Source organism: Leopardus geoffroyi, chromosome D4, assembly GCF_018350155.1.
Source record: "Leopardus geoffroyi isolate Oge1 chromosome D4, O.geoffroyi_Oge1_pat1.0, whole genome shotgun sequence".
Lineage (NCBI taxonomy): Eukaryota > Metazoa > Chordata > Mammalia > Carnivora > Felidae > Leopardus > Leopardus geoffroyi.
In genome coordinates, this window is record NC_059342.1 from 715,263 (window position 1) to 738,911 (window position 23,649).

Sequence of the window (23,649 nt, forward strand, 5' to 3'; positions counted from 1 at the left end):
TTTAAAAAGCATGTGCTGTAGTCTGAAACCAGATGTTATGAATAGCATCTGTCAAGTTGATAATAAACACTGAAGGCTTTATTATAAGGAGTTAGTTTAAACATATAGACAGTAAGCCTCTAAAATATGGGAATTTGAATAAGATTATATAAAACCATACTTCAGCATTAATAGAAACATTACAGTACCACCCAAGTTATTAAAGAAAGTTTAAGAATAGTATAATGTGCTCTCCCTGAAGCATTCTTGTCAATTTTGGTTTGCTAACAGCAAACAAAAGAGCACAGATTTTGCTAAGTCAAGCATTCCATTTACAGTACAGTTCTTTTTAAAATGCACTTGATAACAAAGTGTTGAATACTGATTGTATTATTTTTTTGTTACTGAGAAAAGAATGTTCAAGCATGAGATTTATGCAGAATCAATTGTGTACAGAAGGAAACTGCAGTACGTGCTTGTTTTTCTTGATCCTCATGGAGCAATAGTTTTGCAAAATTCTGTTGAAATTTTTTGTCATAAAGTAAGTCAGGGGACTTACCATGTAGGAATACATTTTTGCTGATTTGCATAATACCACCATTTTTAATAGAGTTCAAGTATTCCAAATGTATTAATTTCTAAATTTTATATTAAATGGATATTACTAATTACTACTTTCTGAAGTTCCCGAGCTGCACGCTCATTCTGCCTACAACACAGCGAAAAGCCGCGGGCTGCACTTCCCAGTACCTCACCGGGTTGTTGAACAGACTTATCGCACTGTATAAAGATTTCTTCATCTTCGGTACTGTTGGGCAGAAGTCATTCACTCCCACTTTTGTAATTGAATTAGAGTGAAGAAAGATTATCTGTGGCAGTAGGAGAAAGAATGGATTAAAAGTACATAATAAATGTAAAAAGAAAATGTTCTTTTTATAGTCCACATTTGTTCATGGCTTTATTTGTCCATTTATTTTATACTAATTTGACTGTATTTCATTAAAATATATGTACTTGTCTGTTTATGCCTGTTAAATACTTATTGTATCAACACAGTATGGAGGCTGCCTGCCGTGGCCCAGAGCACAAACGCCCCACCCCCACCCCCTACATAGCAGTGCATGTGCGCTGCAGTGCCATATTTACAGCTCTGGGTTTGCATAAAAAGTATTAGATGAGCAGAAGAATAGAATTCTCCTACGGTTAGGCCTGCAATGTGAATATGAATTGTTAGCTAGCATCCTCTGTGATCAAGGCAGAGAAGTGTAGAGCTGCTCTTTTTGTAAGTTGTTTTATAGAAAAATAATGTCTGTCGACAGCTTGTATACTACCTGTATACAGCATGAACATTTGAATCTTTAAATTATTATTCAGAAAGAATGGACAGTATAGGAACTTCTCTGCATTCCCTTTAATAGCCCTTTAAATTCTTCCTTGGTCTTTTTGGGAGCTGAGATTTCTGAGAAGTAAAAGCATTCTACTGACAGTATGTGGGCATATGAAAAAGTAGAAGCCTTTTCAGCCACAGCTAAGGTAGTGGTTCTGGCTGTCGTTACATTTGCCTTTACATTTTGGTGAGACTGATCTGAGCCGGTCATGAGCACTTGAGACATTGTTAAAAGCTTTACGTTTGGTGTTGGAGCCCCCTGTGCCCTCTGTCTGTCTTGGGATGTTGTGACAGGTGCTTTGTGTGGTTCATGCATGTTTCCCAGCAGCTCAGGGTCAGTGCAAGGTACAGATTTCTGCAGCATTGACCTCACTGGGAATGAGAAACAGTGCTGTAAATGGACATGTTTGCTTTGTGAACGTTGGCTGAATTGTACCCTTCTGACTTGTGTTCTTCTTTATAATTCTGTTTTTTGTGTTCTAATTCTATTCATTAAAAGAAAAATGCTAGCAAGAGTATAGGTAGGCTTAAAAGCAGACAGAAGCTGGAATCAGAGTAAATTCTGGTGGAATAAAGAACGCAAATTGGGGATAACTTGAGAAAGGAAAAGACTCAGGTTGTACTCACTGGTTAGACATTTAAATACAGCATTTGAAAAATTCAGAGTAAAAGTCAACCTTGAGATGAACACCTGTCTCTAACCACATCCATTTTGATGGCTTTTATCTCAATGGAGTGTAGTGAACACAACTTCTTTAAAGATAAATCGGGAAGAAATCTAGAAGCAGCAGTGACTCAAGGCCCATTTTTTTCTCAATGTGTTTTGCTTCTTGGAAGATGAGGATGTTGTGTATCGAGGAAGGCACACGAGAAAAGTGGACTGAGGTCAGAAGGGATTAAGTAGGGATTCTTGATTGGAAGACCGTAGATGAGAATCAGGGGGATCTGTGAAACTCCTAAAAGCATGTACAAAATACTGTCTTCATTTTTTGTTCTTGGAAGGATCTAAAATTTTATCAGATACTCCAAGGATTCTTGGGCCCCCTCCCACCTAGTCAAGACTTGTCAGATTAGAACAAAAAAGTTTCTAACAATGAAGAAGAAATGTGAACCCATGACGCTCCAGATACTGACTTTTGATTACGTATTGTGGCCTGAATTTTTTTAATCATACACATTTCTAATCTAACACTTGATAAATGAAAATACCTGGGACCTTGTCTCTATGCTCTTTGTGAAATGTTTCCAGAATGAAAAGATACGTGATCCTCCTTGGATTCCTGGTGACCAGTCCTGCCTTTACATAAGCATCCCCTGCCGCCCCTGAGACCTGAAAGTAGCCAGGTCAGTAACTTCACCCTGGTGGCTTCAGAGGCAGGAGAGACTGCAGGTGGAAATGGCACCTGACAATATTTTAGCTAACATCTCCTTAGAAGCCCTGTCTTAGGACACCTCAGGCAACTGGACAGCCTTTGCATGTGCGCTACCCTTACTTCTGGTTTCATCTTTGCCTCAGGTCCTCACATGTTTCGCAGAAACAAAGGAAAGTACTAGTATCTACAAAACACCAGTGGAACGTTTTACCTGGAGATATTTCAACTCCTGTAATCCTGAAGGGATTTTTTTTAGTTTGTTGTTTTCCAAGTGTATTTCTCTCACTCGTGGTATGTTAGCAAGACTTCCGTTTTCAATGTCAGTGATTCTGTTGTTTCCTAGGCCCAGCCTAAAAATGGCATAAAGTGCATCAACTTTTATTTTTTTATTTTTTTAAACAAGTATTTATTTTTGAGAGAGAGAGAGAGAGGGACACAGCGTGAGTGGGTAAGGTGCAGAGAGAGAGAGAGGGAGAGAGAATCTGAAGCAGGCTCCAGGCTCTGAGCTGTCAGCACAGAGCCCGACATGGGGCCCGAACCCATGAACCGTGAGATCATGACCTGAGCTGAAGTCGTATGCTTAACTGACCGAGCCACCTGGGCGCCCCAACTGTATCAACTCTTAAGCAGATCTTGTGACAGCTGAACACACCACAACTGAGTGGAAAGCATACACCTGACCTATTTGCATGTGTGTTCAGAGAAAGGTACTTCCTGGTTTCATTTAATAACCCGTTTCAGGGTGTAACAGCTGTCTGTGTTTTCCACTGTCACCGAAGTCTTTATCTAACCTGCATTAACAACAGGGGCATTTGAGAAGTATTCTTCTCCTCCTTCCACTTGGTGTCCCTCTTGGTTTTCCCTTCACGACAATGACAGACTTGATTAGGGCCCTTCAAGGGGTCTCCAAGGGGTCTCTCTAGTGCCTCCATCATATCACTACCACTTCTGAGTTGGGGTTTAGAGGGCTTTTACCTTTGCAGGTCTTTGTATCGTTTAAAATCCTCGAGTTCCACGGTTGAAATTTTATTATAGTCTAAATGAAGCTCCAGTAAAGTTGATGGAAGTTCTAGAGATAAGAAAAGTAATAGGCATTTTAGGTCAGGCAAAACCAAGCCCCATTTATTATTTATTTACTTGTTAAGTTTCACATTGTAGACTTTGGCAGTCTTTTAGAGATCTGCTTTTTTTTTTTTTTTTTTTTTTTTTAACTATTTATTATGGAGAATTTCAAATATACACAAAAATAGAAGCTAGTTTTAGGAGCCAACACACTGCTGTCCAACATCAACAATTATCTCCATTTTTCCAAGATATTTTCATCTACCACATTAGCTATTTGTCATTGGCTGCCTTTATTGATTTGTTTTTCTTCATTTACTTGTTTTTTTGCTAGAGTATTTAAGATTTAAAAAAATTTTTTTAATGTTTATTTTTGAGAGAGAAAGAGCATGAGCAGGGGAAGGACAGAGAGAGAGAGATACAAAAGCTGAAGGTCTCCAGGCTCTGAGCTGTCGGCAGAGAGCCCGACGCAAGGCTCAAACTCACAAACCATGAGATCATGACCTGAGCCGAAGTTGGACACTTAGCTGACTGAGCCACCCAGGCACATCTTTTTAGCTGGAGTATTTAAAATCAAATTCCATATATAGTGTCATTTCACCTGTAAGGTGACATTTCACCAGATGTCTCTGACAAGGTCCTCTTGTTTCCACATGGCTGTCTCATCCGTGTCACAGCTGACAGAATTCGAGCGGCTCTTTACAATCACTGAATGTTGCTTTCCCGAATGATCTCATATACGGTGTTTCACAGTTGATTTGTTCAAGTCAGGATCCAAATGTAAGTTTACAGAATGCATTTGTTTCTCCCATCTCTTAAAATTTCTTCTACTATTAAGTACATACTTCCTCCTTTTTCCCCATCCTGCATGGATTTCTTTCAGATAATGATTTGTTTGAGATGCTCACTTGTGTATTAGACTGATGGCTTCCACATAGCATTTGTCTTAGTCGTTTAGCCCCTATTTCTCATGAGCTTGGTGGTTAATCTAGAGACCAATTAGAATCAGTAGATCAGCCCTTTCTACAAGGTCCATTATTTCATTAAGAATGGGAAAATGGTGATTTTCTGATTTTGTCATGCTTAATGCATTTATTAGGTAGGATTCTTCTCTAAAGAATTTTCCTTCGTCAATTATTTAGTCACTTTGTAATACAGTTTTTACAGAAAAGACAGCATAAATGCTTTCTTCTTTTAAGTAATAAATTGGTGTGATGCCCAGTGGTGACCAGTGAAATTTTTCTTCGTATCTTTATGAACACATGGATTTAGATCCATTGAAGTATTTATTCTCTTCCATTAGTAGTAGTTTCTGCATAAATTGGGAGGAACATCTCCAGTGTAACCTGGCACATGCCAGATACTCTGTGAATGAATGTGGGCACCTTCTCTTCTCACCCCTGCGTGTTCGGACCCCAGCCCTCCCCAGATTAACAGAGACTGGAGCGAAAAAGATAGCCAGAAAATTAAATCACACTTCATTATATTAGGCTTCTATATATAAAGTATTATTTGTTAACCATAGGTTCTACTTAGCTAGCTAAGGAAGGCGTTCTTTTTATCAACTCTTACTGAAACATTTCCTTCCTTTATTAGTGGTAGACTGTTGATGGTAATTGAAATATCCTTACAAATATCAGTATTCTTCCTGGCTGAATTTATGTTGATTCCAGAGTCTATTTTGGTTTTTAAAATTAATAAAACTAGAGGTCAGGAAAACAATTCTAAACTGAAGAGGGTTCTAATTTCTTGAATTCTAATTAGCTGAGCTTAATTATATTCATGGAATGACTACTCCAATATGTTAAAAAAAAAAAAAAAAGAGGGGGGAGGTTCTGTCTTCAGAGATTTTATGTACTTACTGAGCAAATCCATCATACATATAGAAATCACTAAAAAGGTACCATAGAGTGTTCCGGCCTATTCTAGAATATGCGGTAGCAAGTCAAAGAGAGAAATCTGTTCATGTTGAGCAGTCAGGGAAACTTTCTGGAACAGGGTTTGTAGAACTTGAGGGGACTATTCCCTTTCCTAGAGCATGGAGAACGTGGATAACCAAAGAGAACAGTATAGCCTCTACTGGGTAAATGAGCGATGTATGAATTTGGGGCGTAGCTCAGTGACTGTGCACAGCACTGGCATGCTTTTGTGCAGGTATACTGCAATTCCTACCCAGTGTGCAAACAGCTGTCTTCTCCTTCCATGCAGTGCTATTATGTAGCAGAATTTTCCAAGTGAACTGAGAGGAGAATATGTTTCACTCTCCTTATGTCAATTTGTCAGGTCTGGTAAGGACCCTTTGGACCTCTGCCTAACTTCATCCTGCCACAGGGCGGGGGGGCAGGGGTGGGTAGTTATGATTGAATTACATTTCAGCAGTCAGCCTTAACATGTTAGCAAATAAATTATGAAAACAAAAAATTTATCTGGTTTTTGAATGTCATAGATATCTTGAAAGAGAAGTTATATAAGATGAGAGATTTAATTCCAATTTAAATTTCTAGAGATGTAATATGTTCCTTAAGGCTTTGGAAGAATCTTGAAAGCATTGTGAGAAGTTAAACCTTCATTTTTAAGATACACCAACATCTGAAGAGAATTGCTGTCCAGATATTGCAGCCTAGGAGAAGCTTCTGGGGAGCGCAGCTCTGGGGGGCAGCAGCCTTCTCTCTCCTCCGCGGCCCTCCTGTCCTGCTCTCCACCTGCCCCTCGACTGTGTCTGCTTTTAGCACGTACAAGGCATTTCTGTATTTAACTTGTCAACTGGCATGTATTTTTGTTGGTGTTTTAAAGATGAGAAGGTAAATAAAACATTTTAGGTTTCATGTTGAAAAACAGCCACCTTATCGAAAGCCAGATAAGGTGGTTTTTTAAATTGTGTCGTTCTGAATTAAACTGATTTTTCCTATATAAAAAAAATGATTTTTCTCCTTTGTGAAAGATCACCACTTGATTCATAAAAACAGCTTTGCTGTGTTTTTAACTTAACAGTTGATGTTCGTTTTGTTAATCTTCTGAGTCAGGTGTGCAGTAGAAACAGGTTATGAAGTGGCTGCTTTTACTGTGGACACTGAAGGACAGAGCTGTTTGAAAGGGAACTGTAGTGTTGATCTTAGGTACTGATCTTTCTGATTCAGGCAGTCCTCATAAGTGAGAGCGGGCACCCTTGTCAGAGACAAGGAATGGACTCTGAGCAGGAGTCCTGAGAAAGGCGAACTTGTCCAGTTCATTGCCAGACTGGGAGCTTGCAGGGAAGCGCTAGCAGGCTCTAGATGCATCTCACTTTGAGGCACCGGCTTCAGGCCACATGGTAAAGAACAAAGTGCCCATTCTGGCAAAAGGGTTATGTCAGGACAGGGCATTCACCCGGTGCCTCACACCACCCTCTGACCTCTCTGTTCACTGGCCCGTTAATCTGCACAGCACCCTAGTGAAGAATGGGGTACAGCGTGCATACATACCCCTGCCAGAGCCAGCATCTGCCCCAATCTGGCCTGAAGGCTGCACCCCGTATTACTGCTGCATGACTGGGAAGGGTCTCCGGCCCCAAGCATCTTCCCCAACCTTCTTCTCTAGAGAATGCCCACCCCTAGCAGGTACTTCACAGAATGACAGGTATAGATGAGTACATGTCAGGGACGAGAAGGAAAATTAAAAGTTCATTACTTCTTCATGTTTGTTCTCACTGGGGAAACAAAAGATTCTGGTTTTATACTGGTTGGGGGTGGGGGGCAGGGGGAAGCACATATGGCTCTTTGTGTGTGTGAGAAAACAGTAAATTCCATCCTACCCTGACCAAATACGCAGGTAATGAGGGTTCTAACTGCAGTGTGGTTTTGACGTTGCATACAGCTTATATCAGTACCTTTGATGGCCATTTAGAAATGACAGTGTTTTAAAAGTACTTTATCTTAAATAAATACAAACCTTTAGGAATTGAGGTCAGTTTTGCCTCTGCGATTCTGATATGGAATACTGTCACTCCTTCAAATGCCCCCGGTTCAATCCCATTATTATCGAGAGGGTTTGCACTCATTTCTGTGGGGGCAAATGACATAATTTAGCATGCATTCATTGCGTATGAAGGAGAGCACAGTGCAGAGACAGACATCCCAAGAACATTCTGAGAAGTGTGAACTTCATCCTTTACCCTGCCCTCACTCAAGGTGTTTGTTTCTGTGTCTGTCTGTTCCCTTTCTGTTCATCTCAGAGAAAGACTGCTTTGTATTATATAACCTGAAATAGCAATATGCTTATATTATAGTAGATTAATACTAAGATAGATTTAGTATATAATAGAATTTTGCTTTGAATTACTAAGTCCGTGACTTGTTATCACTCTGTTCTCACCACGAGCATATTTTGTTAATATTACATTAGAAAAAAAAATAATCCTTCATATAATTTAAAACATTTGTGTTTTCCAGTATGCATTTGTCACCTAAGCTTTTAAAATTATAAGTCAATTAGAAATTGTTACTTGATAAACAAATATAATTTTGAGGAGATGCCAGTAAGTGAGGCTATTTGGTAAGTGCCAGCCATCTGACTGAACTGAATATGTGAATAAATGAGAATATTGATTGTGAACTCTGAATGAATATTGTGGAGGGCGGTGGTGGGGTTAGACCGTGGGTGTTAGAAGTAGGATAGGGTGGAGCTTATGATGTACAACAAAAAAGCCCTTAGCTTAGCAGTCTTAAAGCAGATGATATAAATTAGATGTACATTCCAAATAATCACCAAATTAGTTTTGTGCATTGCATTTGAGTAGTTTATACAATACATTAAAAATACTACCTTTTTTTGGTGTAGGAGTAACTTTCCCATTTTTTTAAAATACTACCTTTAAGTTAAATTTGAGGAATAGATTTTTACCAGTTAGGGTGCAGTCAGAAAACTGAAACCATACTAGGTGCTTCAAAGGGGATTCCTGAGAGCATGTGTTACAAAAGGCAGGTTTCTTTACATGGTATGAATTGTGTGTTATACTTTGATTTGTAAATGGCTTATCTAGATAAAGATTATCAGATTCAAAAAAATTAATTTCAGAAATTACCAGTCTTAAAATTATTGATAATGGTAAAGATCTCTACATTTGCATATTGCTTACAATTCCAAAATGTCCCATTCATTTGCATAAACTTACCTAGAACATGTAAAGTATTCATTCCTTTGAATGTGTCCTTTTGTATTTTCTTAACTTTATTATCATGAATTCTGAGTTCTGCTAGCGATTTGGGAAGATTAAATGGTATTTCGCTTAGTTGATTGTGGGACAGGTACAGCCTTCTCAACTTCTTTGTAGTTAGAAAGGCTTTGGGGTGGATCTTTGTTAGCTTATTGTTGTTCAGAATCAAAGCCTAGGTAAAGCATAAAGAGTTACACCATATCGTGAAGGGGATTTGATTTACCAATTCTGCAGTGATTAGTGTGTTCATGGAAACCAGTATGAATTATATCATTCATATACTTTATTAACTATGTAAACAATTCCCCCAGCCCAATCTAAGCTAAAGAAAATATTTACTACTGAGTTAGAACAGAGTGATTTTGAGGCTTTAGTTTGTCTTTCAGCAGGTGATGTGTTAATATAGTTAGCCCGCCTCCCACCATTTCCCTGCATGGAAGTGATCGATGGTATTGTATCTAAAATTCTATTCTGTCACACCAAATACGTTTTTGTATGATTTTATCTACTTTTAAAACCTTATTTCTTTTACGTTTTCTGACGTTAACCATTTTTCCCAGACTGGAGACCTGTAGGAGCAAAGTCCTGCAAAATGTCCCCAGCATTCGGCATATCTCAGATACTGGGGAGACCCTAATGTGTCCTGAGAGATGCTTCAGCCCTTCTCCGTGCCTGAGAGGCTGCAAGCCCAGGGAGCGACAGAGCCCCCCCTTGAGTGTGGAGGGCGCCTGGCTGCTGCCCCAGGGGTGCTGGGTGCGGGAACTACTCGCCATTCCCAGGGGCATGGCGGTGGCTGGGGCTCTGTTCCCTGTGACCTTCCATCCCCCTGCTTCCTTCAGAGGGCAGCTGTAGGGTGGTTGTGCTGACGACTGCTGTCACCAAGCCCAGTCCACACCCACCTTCCTGGTGTTTCTACACTGACTTAATATGCCTTCCTGGTGTTACTTATGTTGTGCTCCTTCCACAGCAGAAATACAAAGACTTTGGCAGCTAAACTCCCCTTATTGTTGTTTCCTGTAGGTCCTTTCCTTACCCTTCTTTCAGATACACCATCTGTTACAAACCTCACCAGAAGTTAGATTAACCCTGGGAGGAGAGGAAATTGCATTTTGTTACCACGTGGTAACACGTACGTTTTCCTGTGTGCCGCCAGTTAAGTTTGTTCTCCTTCCTTAGGTTACACTAGGGTGTAGGGCGGGGCAGGGCAGCGACCTGGTGAGTACTGTCTGCTCCGGTGGGCACTTGCCGTAGGCCCCCACTGCCAGGGGTCCCAGCGGGAGCGTGTGTGGGCTTGCTTGAGGGCAGCCTCCCGCTGGGACATGCATCTTCAGAGCCACCAGGAAGGAGGAGTGAGGGGTGCAGAGCGGAGTGGATGTTTACCTGGGGCCACAGAGGCCACCCCAGCAGGGTGGGCTGGCAGAGTGTCTCCAGCTACACTGTGCCTTCAGTGCTGGCTTACACACGAAGGTCCCAGAGCCCCACGTAGTATGGTTATATGTAAGGACAGGAGACAAGAAAAGGAGAGCCTTTGAGAAGCTGGACAGTGAGTCCTCGTGGTAAATGAGGCTGTAATAGCTAGCTGGCAGAGGGCTGGACATGCATGCAATGATCTCACCCACTTTCTGCTGCTGGACTGGCCTTGGGTAAGAACCAGAAAGCCAAGCAGGCAGCTAAAACACACAGAATTTGCAGAATATCTGAGAAAGCATTTTGGTTCTCTTTAAGGGTAGGTACCATATGAGTTGATATAATTAAATGTCTTAAATATATAATTAAATGTCTTAATTAAATATATAATTAAATGTCTTAAAATATGCAGCATGCCTATAATACAGGTATAAAGTGTGTGTCCTAAGAAGTGCTTTTACATTGAGCCAGTCTGGAAGCACTGGGCTGTTGGCAGCCCAGTTAATAGCTGTGTGCTGAGCACCTGACACGCATTCATTCCTCTAAATAGCCTCTCCGACTTCCATATCATTATTACAGCCCTTTCACAGCACAGGAAGGCCATGCTTAGCCAGGCGAGCCACTGTCCCAGTGCCTGCTTCTCCTGCTGGGGCCAACGTTTGAGCCCAGGCCTGCCTGACTCCAGACACAGTGCCACGTAAAACTGACCAGACAGAAATTGAGGCCTAACCCAGCTCCTGACACCTTTCAGACTCTCCTTTCCCAGTGAATAATGGGAGTACAAGTGGGCTGAGTCCCTGGGATACTCCTAAAATGCCACAAAGTTCTATGACAAATTAAATTTAAACTGTTTATGATTTTGGTATTAAATAGGACATTGGGACACCTGGGTGGCTCGCTTAGTCAGTTGAGCATCCGACTTTGGCTCAGGTCATGATTTCGTGGTTCATGGGATCGAGCCCCGCCTCAGGCTTTATGCTGACAGTGCAGAGCCTGCTTGGGATTTTCTCTCTCTCTCTTTCTCTCTGCCCCTACCTTGCTTGCTCTCTCTCTCTCTCTCTCTCTCTCGATCTCTAAATAAATAAAGTTGAAAAAATAGGACATTAATTATTCTTGTGGTTGTGTAGCTCAATATAAAGTTGAAGAAGGGGTAGAAGCATTCATAGGCTGTATTTCCAACTTCTGAGAGTTAGTAATGGCCTTGCCATTCTCCATGAGTTCCTGTGGGGTAGACTAGACAGATTCTTGGTGGGGCTGTTCTCATATTTTAGTGAGGCCTCAGTTATAAGATAAATACATGCTCTTCCAATCATTCTTTTTTTTTTTTTTTTTTTTTTATGAAAACTTTATTATATACGGAGCTGAATCTAAGCTGTCTGCACAGCACCCTTGAAAGGGAGGGGAGCAGTCACGTCCCCGAGAGCCCACACCTGGCAGCACGGAGAGGCGTGTCTTTGCCAGGAGGCTGGCCTGGCCCCCCTCAGGGTGCCCCTCCTCGCCAGGCAGTCTTGGCTTGAAGATTGAGAGAGAGCCTAAGGAAGGAGGAATGTTCCTCGTGGTGCCTAGAACATGGCCAGCTTCCATGTCCTCACTCATCCAGCTGACAGCAACCGTGCTGGGACTCAGCTGGTCCCCTTCCACTGCCTACTAGGACAGGTCATCAGGGTCCATGCACTGACCCAAGTGTGACGAGAAGGCAGGGTGGCCTCCAAGAGGACAGGAGGAGAACAGGCCTACGTGGGTGGCCGCAAGAGAATGATGTGGCTGTGGTATCTCTACCTTCCCCTCTTAGTGTGATACTGCCCTACAGGTGACAGGCCTTCCATTTCTTTCCTCTAGCACAGCATGAGAATGTACACACGTGGTCTTGAAGGCAGCACTAATTCATATTGGCTTACCCCCACGGCCTGGTGCGGAAAAGGGGCCCCCACCCTAACTCTGTGCTGAGGAGAAGAGAGGACACCCCCATGGCTGTGACAGTGTGGAATCAGGCTCTTCCCATACCAAATTCCAAATTAGATTAGAAATTTTACTTGCTACAATCTAAAGGCTCTAAGTATTAAACACAAAAATAAGAATTCTCTAAATCTTAGAAAATTAAAATATTAACAAATATTGTAAAGAAAAATTAGTTTTCATTTTTAAAGTTCTAGAAGAAAAGCCATACAAATATATATTAATCAGTTAGCTATTAGATAGACTGCATGTGCTGCTCTCAGACTTACGGTGTCTTCCAGTAAGTCAGCAGTTTAGGGACACATTTCCTCATACTGTATGCTAATTGCGTTCCTGTAAATCGTCATCATCATCATCTTCTTACTCATGTTCATGCACAGTGACTGTGATTACCTGAATAGATCATGAGCCCTGTAGGACCATTTATTTGTAGTCTTAGCTCATCACCTTTCCCCGGGCCGCTGCTTCAGTTAGCATCACTTGAATTGAATTATTAACTAAATCTATAATTTCTCACGAGGCACTGCTGAGTAACAGGGATTCTGTCATTCTTCACACACAGAAAAGTAAGACTTGTTGACACAAAACAAAATACAAGTCATCCTTCTAGCAGCAATAGATTTTCGCTTAAATATGAATATATGTTCTTACATAAAGTGAGGTGAGTCCTTTAAAATCATTTTCTTTGATTTCCTTAATTTTATTGTTTTGAAGGTCAACCATCTGAGTATCAAATGGAATGTTGCTTGGGACGGAGGACAAACCTGAGAAATAAACAAACATGTTACACACATACTGTATGCTAAAGAGGAGTTTTCTAATTTGACACCAATGCGGGTTAAAATCCATGATTACCAGTAAGAAACAGATAGCAGTAACATTGCTCTTTGAAAAGTCCTGAAGACCTTTTCAAGTCACTTACTTATTTTTGCAAGGTTTCTAGCTGGGTCTAGCTGCCACTGCTCATCTGCACAAGGAGACATGAAGTGGAGGTACATGAGGGTGTGCCCACATGACTGCAAGGGGTGACCACCACTGAGGGGCAGCTCCTGCCCAGGCACTTGGCTGAGAGGTATTCGCACTCTGTGCCAGTTCTCAGGATCTTGTGGTGCAGAATTGTAACCTGTGGGTTTTCATCATTTTAAGAAGCCTCAACATGTAGAAAGTTGTGCTTAGAAAATAAATTATGTTATTTTCATGGGCATTATAAAAATGTTACATGTATTTCCTTTAATAATGAACTCCTCTTCTTAGTTATAAATTATTTGATTTACACAAACTTTCTCATCTGTATCTCACTGTTGATGTCTGGGTGTGTGATAGACCTTTCCGGAAACTCTCCCCCTCAGCGCTGGGTCTCTCCCAGCCATTGCTCTGGCCAGAGGCTCCCTGGGTGCCTGTCAGCCTGCACTCCTCAGCGGGTGTGACAATAGCCTTCTTTCTGTCCTCTCAGATAAGGCACAGCTGCATTGTCTCCTTGTGTAGGTACTCAATAAAAGACTTCAGTGTTTTTTCCCCTCTTGAATTAAAAAACAAAGAAGACCAGGAAATTATAAGAGCTGACGCAATGCATTTCTTCCTTTCTTTTCTTGCTTTCCCTGGATGGCTGAACCTGCCCACCCCTGCTTGTTGTCAGACAGGCCATATGGTAGTTATGCTTGATGAACATGGGGCCTTCTTGCTTTTCCCCAGCAGTTACCGTCAAAATGTTCAAACATACAGATAAGTTGCAAGAATTTTACAGTGAAAACCCATATTCTCTCTCTGCCATCAACATTTTACTACACTGCTGTTCATCCATCAGTTCATCTTTTTTATGCATCTTACAGGGAGTTACAGCTGTCAGTATGCTTTTGGGGGAGCCATCCTTGCTCCTGAAGAGCAAGGGCTCAGTATCCAAACACTGAGAGTGTCAGCACTGCCCCCTGTAGCCCTCAGTACTTTCCCCTGCATGGTTGACAGTGATGACGCAATCTTTTAAGAAGTTTGACCATAGACAGGAAGAGGCAACGGGGGTAACTTGGTAGGTTAGCAAGGTAGCAGTTTTGTTAGGAGACGATTTGGGTCTAAGGAAGTGAAGTAGAAAGTCTTGGAGGAAAGCGGTGGCTCTGCCGAAAGCACCAGGTAATGTGGACTGGGATGGCCTCACTCAGCCCACCCCTGGTGAAACTGGGAGCTCTAAACAGAAACTGATTTTCTGAGGGAGAAAGACCCTCTTCATCGTCGTGGTCACGTGGGAGAGTGAAGTGTGTACCACCTGTGTCGGACTATTACAGGTTATTCTTGGGTAAATTTTGTCTAGTAGGGTTTTTCAAAGCTAAATATATAGGAGGCTGTGCAAGGAAAACACTCTTTGCACCAGCTGGTTGTCAGGAGGTCACTGGGTTTTCTCAGCTTTTTGATGGCAGTCACTGTCCTGGGACGGAGCTGGGTGACGTCTCCTCCCAGGTCTTCACGTGGAAGCAGGTAACATTGCTCTGGAGCGAGTGTGGAGGCCGCCCCAGAGGACTGTCTGTGCTGAAGGTGAGTGCCTCCTTGGTCACTTTTAACCCAGAGCCAGCCCCACTTACATGAGCCTGTCCTGCCTGGGACGCAGTTTATAAATAACAGCAGTTTAGAAATAATGGCAGCGCATTCTGTTGTTCCCTAACCCCCGACCTTTCTTTGCCCCGTCTGCCCTGGCTTCTGTTTCCCTTCCCGCTGCCCTTCCCTCCCCGGTGTGCTTCCAGTCCTCCGTTCTCAGGCCCTGCTTACAGGTAGTCATCTCTTCCTCACCAGAATGCCAGAGATAAACTTAAAACCCATTTTTCCTAGCCTGCATATTCCATCAAGACCTTCCCAGTGATGCTAGCCCATCATAAGCTCCTCTTTTGTGAATGCTTTTTGTTCCCCTCATAACGTTGTCCCGCAAATGCGTACTTTATTGAAGTCTCTGCAGTGGATTGTAAAAGTGCCGTGGCAGAGGGAAGTGAGTCTAAAGCACTCAGAGGCACCAGCTGCCCACGTACACCCTGGAAGTGGCCCTCTTGGGCCTCTAGGCCCAAAATGACAGGTGTGTGCCACACCTTAGCTTCCTGCAGTGGGGCAGGTCTGAGTCTTCCCTCATCCTGGAAATAGCCCAGCACAGTAACCACTGATGTGTATTCCCCATCACACCCTCTCCCTGAGCAGGCTCTGAGTGCAGGCCTCTATTTGAAAGCATCTTCATTGGAAGTATTAAAAAAATAAAGTACTCCGAGAATTACACATTTTTAAGACTTTGGAAAGTGATTTGGTTCAACCATTTTTCTAGACCGTTCTAAACCCAAATCATTCAAAACAGAATAGAGCACTGACTTTAAAAAGTCTAGATTAGAGATTTCACAAACTCTATAACCTGTTCTAGACAGGCCGTTTATTTTTTGTCATTGTAGAATGTTACTAGAAAGCACAGTATCAACCTGCTGACATCCTGAAATGAAACCACAGTGACATCCATTCTCTCTGAAGGGAATTAAAAGGAAGCATTTGTTTCAAATTTGAGAAGAGAAGGAAGTGTTCTATATATGAAATTCCCATTGCTTTTCTCTGGTTTTCTGGATTTTTAAAATAAGTTTGAATATACTTTGAGTTTGTTATATTTTCAAAAATCTTAAATGAAAAATTGCTTTATAATTAGTGAGCTAATTTTTGAAATTTCAGTGAGAACTCTCCCTATCCTTTAAATTTTGCCAGAATGACATTTTCTCGAAAACAAGTTGATGTGTGTTCTTACCTAGATCAGAGCAGTGTACAACTCTCGAGTAGCACTGGCATCCAAATGGACACGTTGGGAACAGATCGAACGGGAAGAAGGGGTTAATTGGCTCTCTTGTTGGAAAAAGAGAGTTGTCCGCATCAAGGTCACTGTCCCCTTCGTCTTCCATGTCCTTCAGCATCACGTTCTTCAGTGTCACATATGAAGGGTGAAATAAGGGCTTGGCGGAGCACAAAGCCAAGAGCACTAGGAGCACACACCCCTTCATGTCGCCTGGTGAGGGGCCAGCCTTGGACTAAGGAGACAGTGAGACTAAGTTAAAGTTTAACCAGAATCGGTTCCTGTGTCCGTGCATTTCTTAGAGCATTAAGAACACAACAGAATGGCACTCAGACCCGTTGCAAGGGTGACAGTAAATTTATAAAGTGTTTGGAAAGCAGTTTGGCAATATGCATTGGAAGTTTTAAAAATATTTTTCTTGTCTACTAATTCTACTTTTTGTAACCTAGTCTTGGGAAATAATTTTTTTTTTTTTAAGTATTTATTTATTTTGAGGGAGAGAGAAAAAAAGGGAACAAGCAAGGGAGGGACAGAGAGAGAGGGGGAGAGAGAGACTCCCAAGCAGGCTCAGCACTGTCAGCATAGAGCCCAACGCAGGGCTCCAGTTACAGACCATGAGATCATGACCTGAGCTGAAACCAAGACCCCATTACTTAACCAACTGAGTCCTCCAGGCACGCCTCAGGAAATAATGTGCATAAAGATGTCCATCACAAAATTACATATAATAGTAAAAACGTTAAAGACCATATGAATGGTTAGAGGGAAATAATCAAAATAGGGTATATGTTTTCCCTGAAATACTTTGGAGCCCACAAAATATTTGCAAAGAAGTTTAAAAATATGGAAAATTGTAATTTTGAAATTACAAAAAAAGCAAATATAAAAAATCAATGCATAAAGTATAGTTACAAACACTCAAACAAAAACCTAGCACAAATATAGCTAACTGATGATAATCCTGGGTGGTGGAACTATGACTGATGTGTCTTTTTTTTTTTTAATTTTATAATTGCCAATAAGTACTACTATTATACTTAGGAAACTAATAAATGCTTTTAAAAACAAAAGCATCATACCCGACTCCCTATTCCCCAAATCCTTCCATTGCCTTAATATCTGTGTCCCTTTCAAAGCAAAGCCCGCGTGCCCCCTTGGCATCACATCTGGAAGTCTTCTGTAACTGATCCCCACCTGCCGCCAGCCTCACTCTTAGACTTGGTCACTGTTTCCACAGTGTCACATGGATTTCTTCCTTCTAATCTGTTCCATTGTCCAATACCTGATCCAGAGCATCTGAGGGCCAGACTTTCTTACTCTTTCTTTCTCATTTTTCCACGGAGTTCTGTTTTCAGTTGTAATTTTTAAAGCCCACACAAAACTGGAATGAATGATTAAGAACCTTCTGAGAATAGATTTGTTGTCCTCTTACGGCAGATTTTCGCACAGGCATGTTTACATACCATATATGTACATACATGTTACATATCATGGTTTCTTAACTGTGTGATCCTTGTGAAGCATCCATTCTTTGTAATTTTCAAAAATGGAAAGCATTATGAAATTATCTAAAACAGACTAATGGCAGTCTTCCCTTGGGGTGTGCAGTTGGCTGCATACAGTTGGTGAGGCTGTGTTGGCCATCCCAGGATATCCCTCATCCCGGTCCCCAGGAGTGCAGCCAGCCTGTGATAGCTGCACAGGACTCCCAGAGTCTGTCACAGGTGGTCCAGCCTCAGGAGGACCCAGTCCCCCAAATCCTTGAGTCACACCAGCTGCTTCCAGTTTCTCAGAACCCAGAAATCAGCTTTGACCTCTCTGTGTGGCCTTGCTCTTTTGGACTTAGGCATCAGAAATGAATTAATTATCTTAATGAAAATATTCATTTATATGTGGTATGTCTTTTAATCACCAAAGGAAGGTGAAAAAAAAAATCCATCATCAGTTATTAACCTGATAATTAACATTATTTAAATCTTAGAAATTTAAATGGCAACATGAACATCTTGTCCACTGGGTAGCTGGACATCACTAACCAGATACATGAGATTTCTCTGTGATAACCCACACTGGATTACGTTAAGGATAGGATATACACATTTTTAATTTTAATAATTCACTTCAGAGCCAGCCCTGGCCTCCCACCTCCTCCCTGCCTTACAAAGTGGTCAATTCAGTTTACTCTAGACACGTCCTTCACCTTAACTAAGAGGGGTGGGAGGCACAGAGAGCGTCTGTGGCCTCCAAAAGAATTAGACCCAAGTTACAGCTCACATGTCCCAGCCTGTTGTCTGCATTTTCTGCTGCAGCCCATGAGGGAACACGCTCTTTCATCCTGCATTCTGGTGGCCTTACAGGCACACTGTCATCTCCTCTTCTCCAGCCAGTCTACACACTGCTGCTGACATACATCTGCACAGGAAGGGGTACACACACAGCCTGGACTGAGGGGGCATGGGAGGGAGTGGTCGTGTGGTCAGATTCATATGGGCAGGGACCCTGTGCTGGCAGCATGAGGCCCAGCAGTGTCTGTCAGCTGGCTCAGGGACAGGCAGGTTCCCATTCTGTGTCCAGTCACCCAGGAATCCTGGCGTGGGTGCCTGATAAGGTCAACTGGGCTTCATTTCCACTATCACTTTGTCTCTGGCACATTATTTCTGCTTTCCAGCTGCCTGCCCAACTTTGATCCCCTATGCTTGTGTGGGGCTCCTGGCTCCTGAATACTTGGTTCCCAGCTTTGTGTTGACCTTCTGAAGCTCCCTTTCCCTAGCTCATTCAGCCCTGGGTGGGTCCTTAGCCAAACCAAAGCTTGTCCCTGGTACCAATTTACTCTTTAACATTGTTCTGCATTGTAGCTTTGCCTTCTGTGTCCATAGCTGCCCCTCTTGAGTTAAATGCCATTTGCGATCCTATCTTCTGCCTTTGTTTGAGGTTGCTGCAGTTTTTCAGTGGGCATTTTATCCAGGGACCTGTTGTGTACCAGGCACAGTATTAGGATGCAGAATCTGTGAAGTAGAGGCTCTTCTGTCCCTCGTTTCCCTCCTTAAAAAATAAAACCATGGCCCCCAATCTGCTGCTCTCAACCAAGCATGGGCGTGTTATAAAAGCCAATGCCAGAATGTCAGGGGCATTCATAGAAACACTGAACCATAAATGCCTGTCAGTAAACAGAACTGAACTGCAAATAGGCAGTGCCAACTGTGTGCACCATGGCCGGCACTCTGGAGAGATCTCCAGGTGTGTGGTCCCCAGATTCTTAAAGGAAAATTCTTCACCAGAAGTCTGTTTACTCCTCATATCCTTAGTTTACTGTTTGAGACCAATACATATAAAGCCATCTGTAAAATATACACACATGGAAAAAAGATGAAAATAGAATACGCAAAACTAGTAAGAGAAAGAGTGGGCTATTGAGTGAAAGAGTGGGCTATTGAGTGAAAGAGTGGGCTATTGAGTGGGCTGTGTACTCTCTCTGGGGGTGTAATTTTTAAGTTATTTAAATATCAGGCTCTGGTCCTCCGTATACATTTGCCTTTTCCCACCACTTCTGTAGCAAACGTCAAACAGCAGTGTCCACATGGGAAATCTTTTGTGGCCATGGTTTCCTGAGGCCAACTCCCCTTCACTTCTGCTGCTTCCTGCTGCAGTCCTGCTGCCCCCTGACCTAGGTGAGCCCAGGAGCTGGGTGGAGACAGGGACCAGGTGTGACTGGTGTTAAGGGACAGCACCGTGAGGAGCAGAGCTGGGAGGACTTAGAGGGCCACGCACAAGTGAAGGGGAAGAGGACACCAGGCATCAGGGCTGCAGACCAGCCCACCTGGGGGTCAGGAGGCACATCAGCCAGTATTCCCCCTTCCTCTTTCCTTGTCTCGGAGGAGGTGGGCCCTCTGGCTGCTGGCTGATAGAGCAGCACCCCCTTGTACCTGCCTCCTTGGGGTCCTTCTGCAAGTGAGGGAAGAGACTTGTGGAGGCAAGGAATGTCATCTGGGTGGACCGCCTCCCAGTGTTGGAGCTTCCCCAGAACATTCTGGGTCGGTTAGCGTGTCCACTCTCTGCTTGCATGACTCCAGGGAGACGACTCAGGAAACGTACTCCTCGAGAGGCATCGGCTCCACTGCTGTCCATCTGTGCTTCATAGGAAATTCTCTGTATTGAGACCAAAAGTGCCTTCTGGCATATTCTTCTCTCTCTGCTACTTCTGACTTCTGTTAGCCATGTAAAACTAATGTGATCTTTTTGCATTCTTTTATCCTGTTTCCTTCTTTAGAAAGAGAAGTCAGGCAAGCCTTGGTTCTGTGATTCCTTTATCTGAGGTGATAAAGCCACGGTAAAGTACAAGTGATTATAGACCCCAAACCTTGCCCTATTCTAGCCGACCAGTTTCTTACCCACAGAAAAATACTGGCATGTCCAGGAGGGAACTCTGTATAGCAAGCAGTGTTTTTCCCTATTATTCAGAAAGAATATAGAGAATATTATTTCTTATTTAAAATAACGTGGCTTTGCCTTATTTTAAAAATCTGGAGTTTATTCATATTTAGGCTTAAGCTCTTATTTGATTAGTGTGGGCAATGATTAGATTGTGCTATTTTTAAAACTTTTTAAGATGTTTGTGTCTTGTTCTTAGGAAGACTCAGTATTTCCCCAGTTTAGACCAGTTTTGCCAGAGTTTCTTACTCATGGAAAGCTTTGGACTTTGGTTTCAAGTTTCTTCTAATCAGAATAATATCTGGAATACTACTTCAGTGCTACTGCTGTTATTAATAAACCACGGCACGTTGGAGCCAGGAGAGGCCTGGGAGGCTTTCTTTGCTCCCACTGCTCGGCCCCTCCACACAGGCCTGAATCCCACAGTGACTTCCAGACAGTAACCAGACTCTCCTTGGAGAGGACGGGGCAGGCGGTTTGGCCAAGTTCTCAGGACTGGAAATGGAGCTAAGAAGTGTCTTTCTGAATTTGCATAAACTCCTATTTTCCACTTAAATGTTCCACAAACTTAGAATGGAAAATTTGTCTAAGTGAAATGGTATTTCCTCTGACACTATTATTAGGAAAATAAGCCACTATGCTTTTAAATCCCATGCTTAAAGGTCTGCCTGGCAGCCGTCCCCCTTGGCTGACATGTCCCTATCCGCTCACAAATGCTGGTAGTAGTTTTCAGTGTGTAAATGTGACAGGACGTGCTCCGTGTGTCCACAGAAGGCATCCAAGCTAAATCCAGGTAGAGTCAAAGCTCAGCCAGCCCTGAAAGTGAACGTCCAAACATGCATTTGGAAACTTACCCACAATACCTTTTGGGAAGGAAACTGATGCTTTTAAAGACCACACTGCCCTTAAAGAAATAAGCTTTACTGTAGAAGTATAAATCACATCTGATAAAGAAGTTGCTGGCCTCTTTTCCTTTTATACCAGTTTTTGTCCTTCACCAGTTTTTCAGGGCATCTTAAGAAACAAAGAACTCCTGCCTCTTTATTTTCTACTGTCTCTTACGGTGCCTAAAGACTTGTGCTTGTAAAGTTAATCTATTTTGTCTCGAACCTCAGGTCAGGTACCCAGATTTTCTTTTTTAGTGTAGTAGCTAGTGGTAACAGAAGACTCCTTTCTACCACACAGTATTGCGAAATACCGAAAACAAAAACATCAACATGCTTTCACATGTGTGTGGGCTTATGATTTCTTTGTATTTCCTTTTTTTCTTTTGAAACAACTCAGTGATTCTTAGTGGGATTGAAAAGAACAGCACTTTGTTTTTAGAGAGATCTAGACCCCTCGGGTTTCTTTGTGACTTAGTCCTATACCATGTGTCCACTGCTGTCGCTGCCACATCTCTGCGCACATGAACAAGGAGGAACGCTGCGCTGCTGAGATTAGGGGGCAGCAGACTATCGAGTACTCTGTTTAATCTTTTTAAATCTAAGATTCAGTTAAAAATTTACTTTGGGAGGGGACAAAGGAAATCTTTATTTTAAATTCTGATTGGAGTTTTGTGAAAAGAAAACTGATCTCTCATATTGGATACAGACCTAGTTGAAGTATTGCTGATAAATATTCTTTCTTGGAATTAGTATGGATTTCCATGTTAACTGTCCAGTGCCATCTCATTACATAAGAATAAGGAAGACATTCGTCAAGGAAAAATAGGAATAATTCAAATGTGTGACATTTGAATAATTCATACATTTTGAAAACACATTAGAAAATAGCAGTTTTAATATTTACTGTTTCATTTAATGTACTTGTGATATCCCCAGACTTCGTATCATTAATTATTTTAAGGTAATGTTATTTTCCTAAGTTCTTTAAATGATTTTTAAAATCAGCTATGTTAAACATATGGTAAAGCGTAATAACAGGTTTTCATTTAACTGTAAAAGTCACAATTACATGAGAATAAATCCATTATCTATAAAACTTAAAGGCTAGAATAATTTTAGGGTATGTATTTAAGTGCTGATTTTTAAGGAATTATGCAGATACACTTTATCATTTAAGGTACAAGCATTTATGCTAATAACACTAATGTACCCTTTATATCAACTACAAAATAATAGTACCCTGTCCATGAAAGAAAGACTTGGAAACATACCTTGTAAAAAGAGAGTCAGCCTCTTGAGAGAAGTTCCCACCGTGTACTGCTTCTCCGGAATGCCCCTGCTCTCAGGTGCTGTTTGAGGAGAAGAGATGAGAAGGTGTTACATTCGAAAGAAAAACGCCCTCGTTGGAGCCTGATGTGGCGGCACCCTGGGTGACACTGGAGTAAGCTGCCTCCACAGATTAGCCCATGTTAGGACTGAGGGGCGAGATTAAAACTTGTTACTGCTCATGTGTTTTCCATCACTGTTTGTACCGGAGCCAAGACTTCTAGCTAAACCCTAGACGTCTACTGGAAGATTCTGAAGAAAAAAAAAAGAGAGTTTAATAATGCATGGCTGCTGGCCATTCCAAGTGCATTCAAAGTCATTCAAGAAATACCTGATCTGAAAATATACTTTTTGAAATTCCTAAATGAACGAATACTGACACATTTAAAAATCGCTCACCCTATATAGACTAGCACAGTAGTTCCCGGCTTTGGTAAAAAAGTACCCACGTGATTGAAGGGTAAGCCCCAAGTCCAGGTATACCTGAGAAAGGAGCCGGGCTGCTGTGCTCTGCTGGTGGCTGAAGCCATTGCATCAGGGTTACCGGTCAGGGTTTCCCTCGGAAGCTTCCGGCCCTGCCACAGGGACACGGGGTGACGCGGCCCAGGCCCCGGTGCGCTGCGGCGCAGACCGACCCACGGACCCAGGGACGCCAGCTTGCGCCGTCCCTAGGAGAGCACCAGCCGTCACCATGCGCCTTCCGGGACACGTGGGAGCAGGAGGGCAGCCTCCCCTGAGAAGAACGGCATCGTTGGCACACCGTTAGCTCTCACCCTGCGACAGCGTCCGGGTCCCACGGCGGCTAGGGCCCCTTCCTTCCGGGGAGGACGCGTCTCTGTCTGCGGGAAAGACCCACC

At 42.4% G+C, this 23,649-nt stretch overlaps 2 protein-coding genes across 5 annotated transcripts in view; one reads left to right on the forward strand and one right to left on the reverse strand.

Annotated features, from left to right (window-relative positions):
• The window catches only part of LOC123593251 (centromere protein P), a 237,672-nt gene that overhangs the window by 122,524 nt on the left and 91,499 nt on the right, over positions 1-23,649 (forward strand). The window lies entirely within an intron of this gene.
• On the reverse strand, positions 57-22,996 carry ASPN (asporin). Its single transcript, XM_045468861.1, has 8 exons — positions 22,738-22,996; positions 16,110-16,386; positions 13,007-13,119; positions 8,951-9,164; positions 7,729-7,839; positions 3,715-3,808; positions 2,951-3,089; positions 57-848 (listed from the first exon to the last, which is right to left on the reverse strand). The coding sequence occupies exons 2-8, from the start codon at positions 16,357-16,359 to the stop codon at positions 651-653; spliced, it is 1,119 nt and encodes a 372-aa protein (XP_045324817.1). The 5' UTR covers positions 16,360-16,386; positions 22,738-22,996; the 3' UTR covers positions 57-650.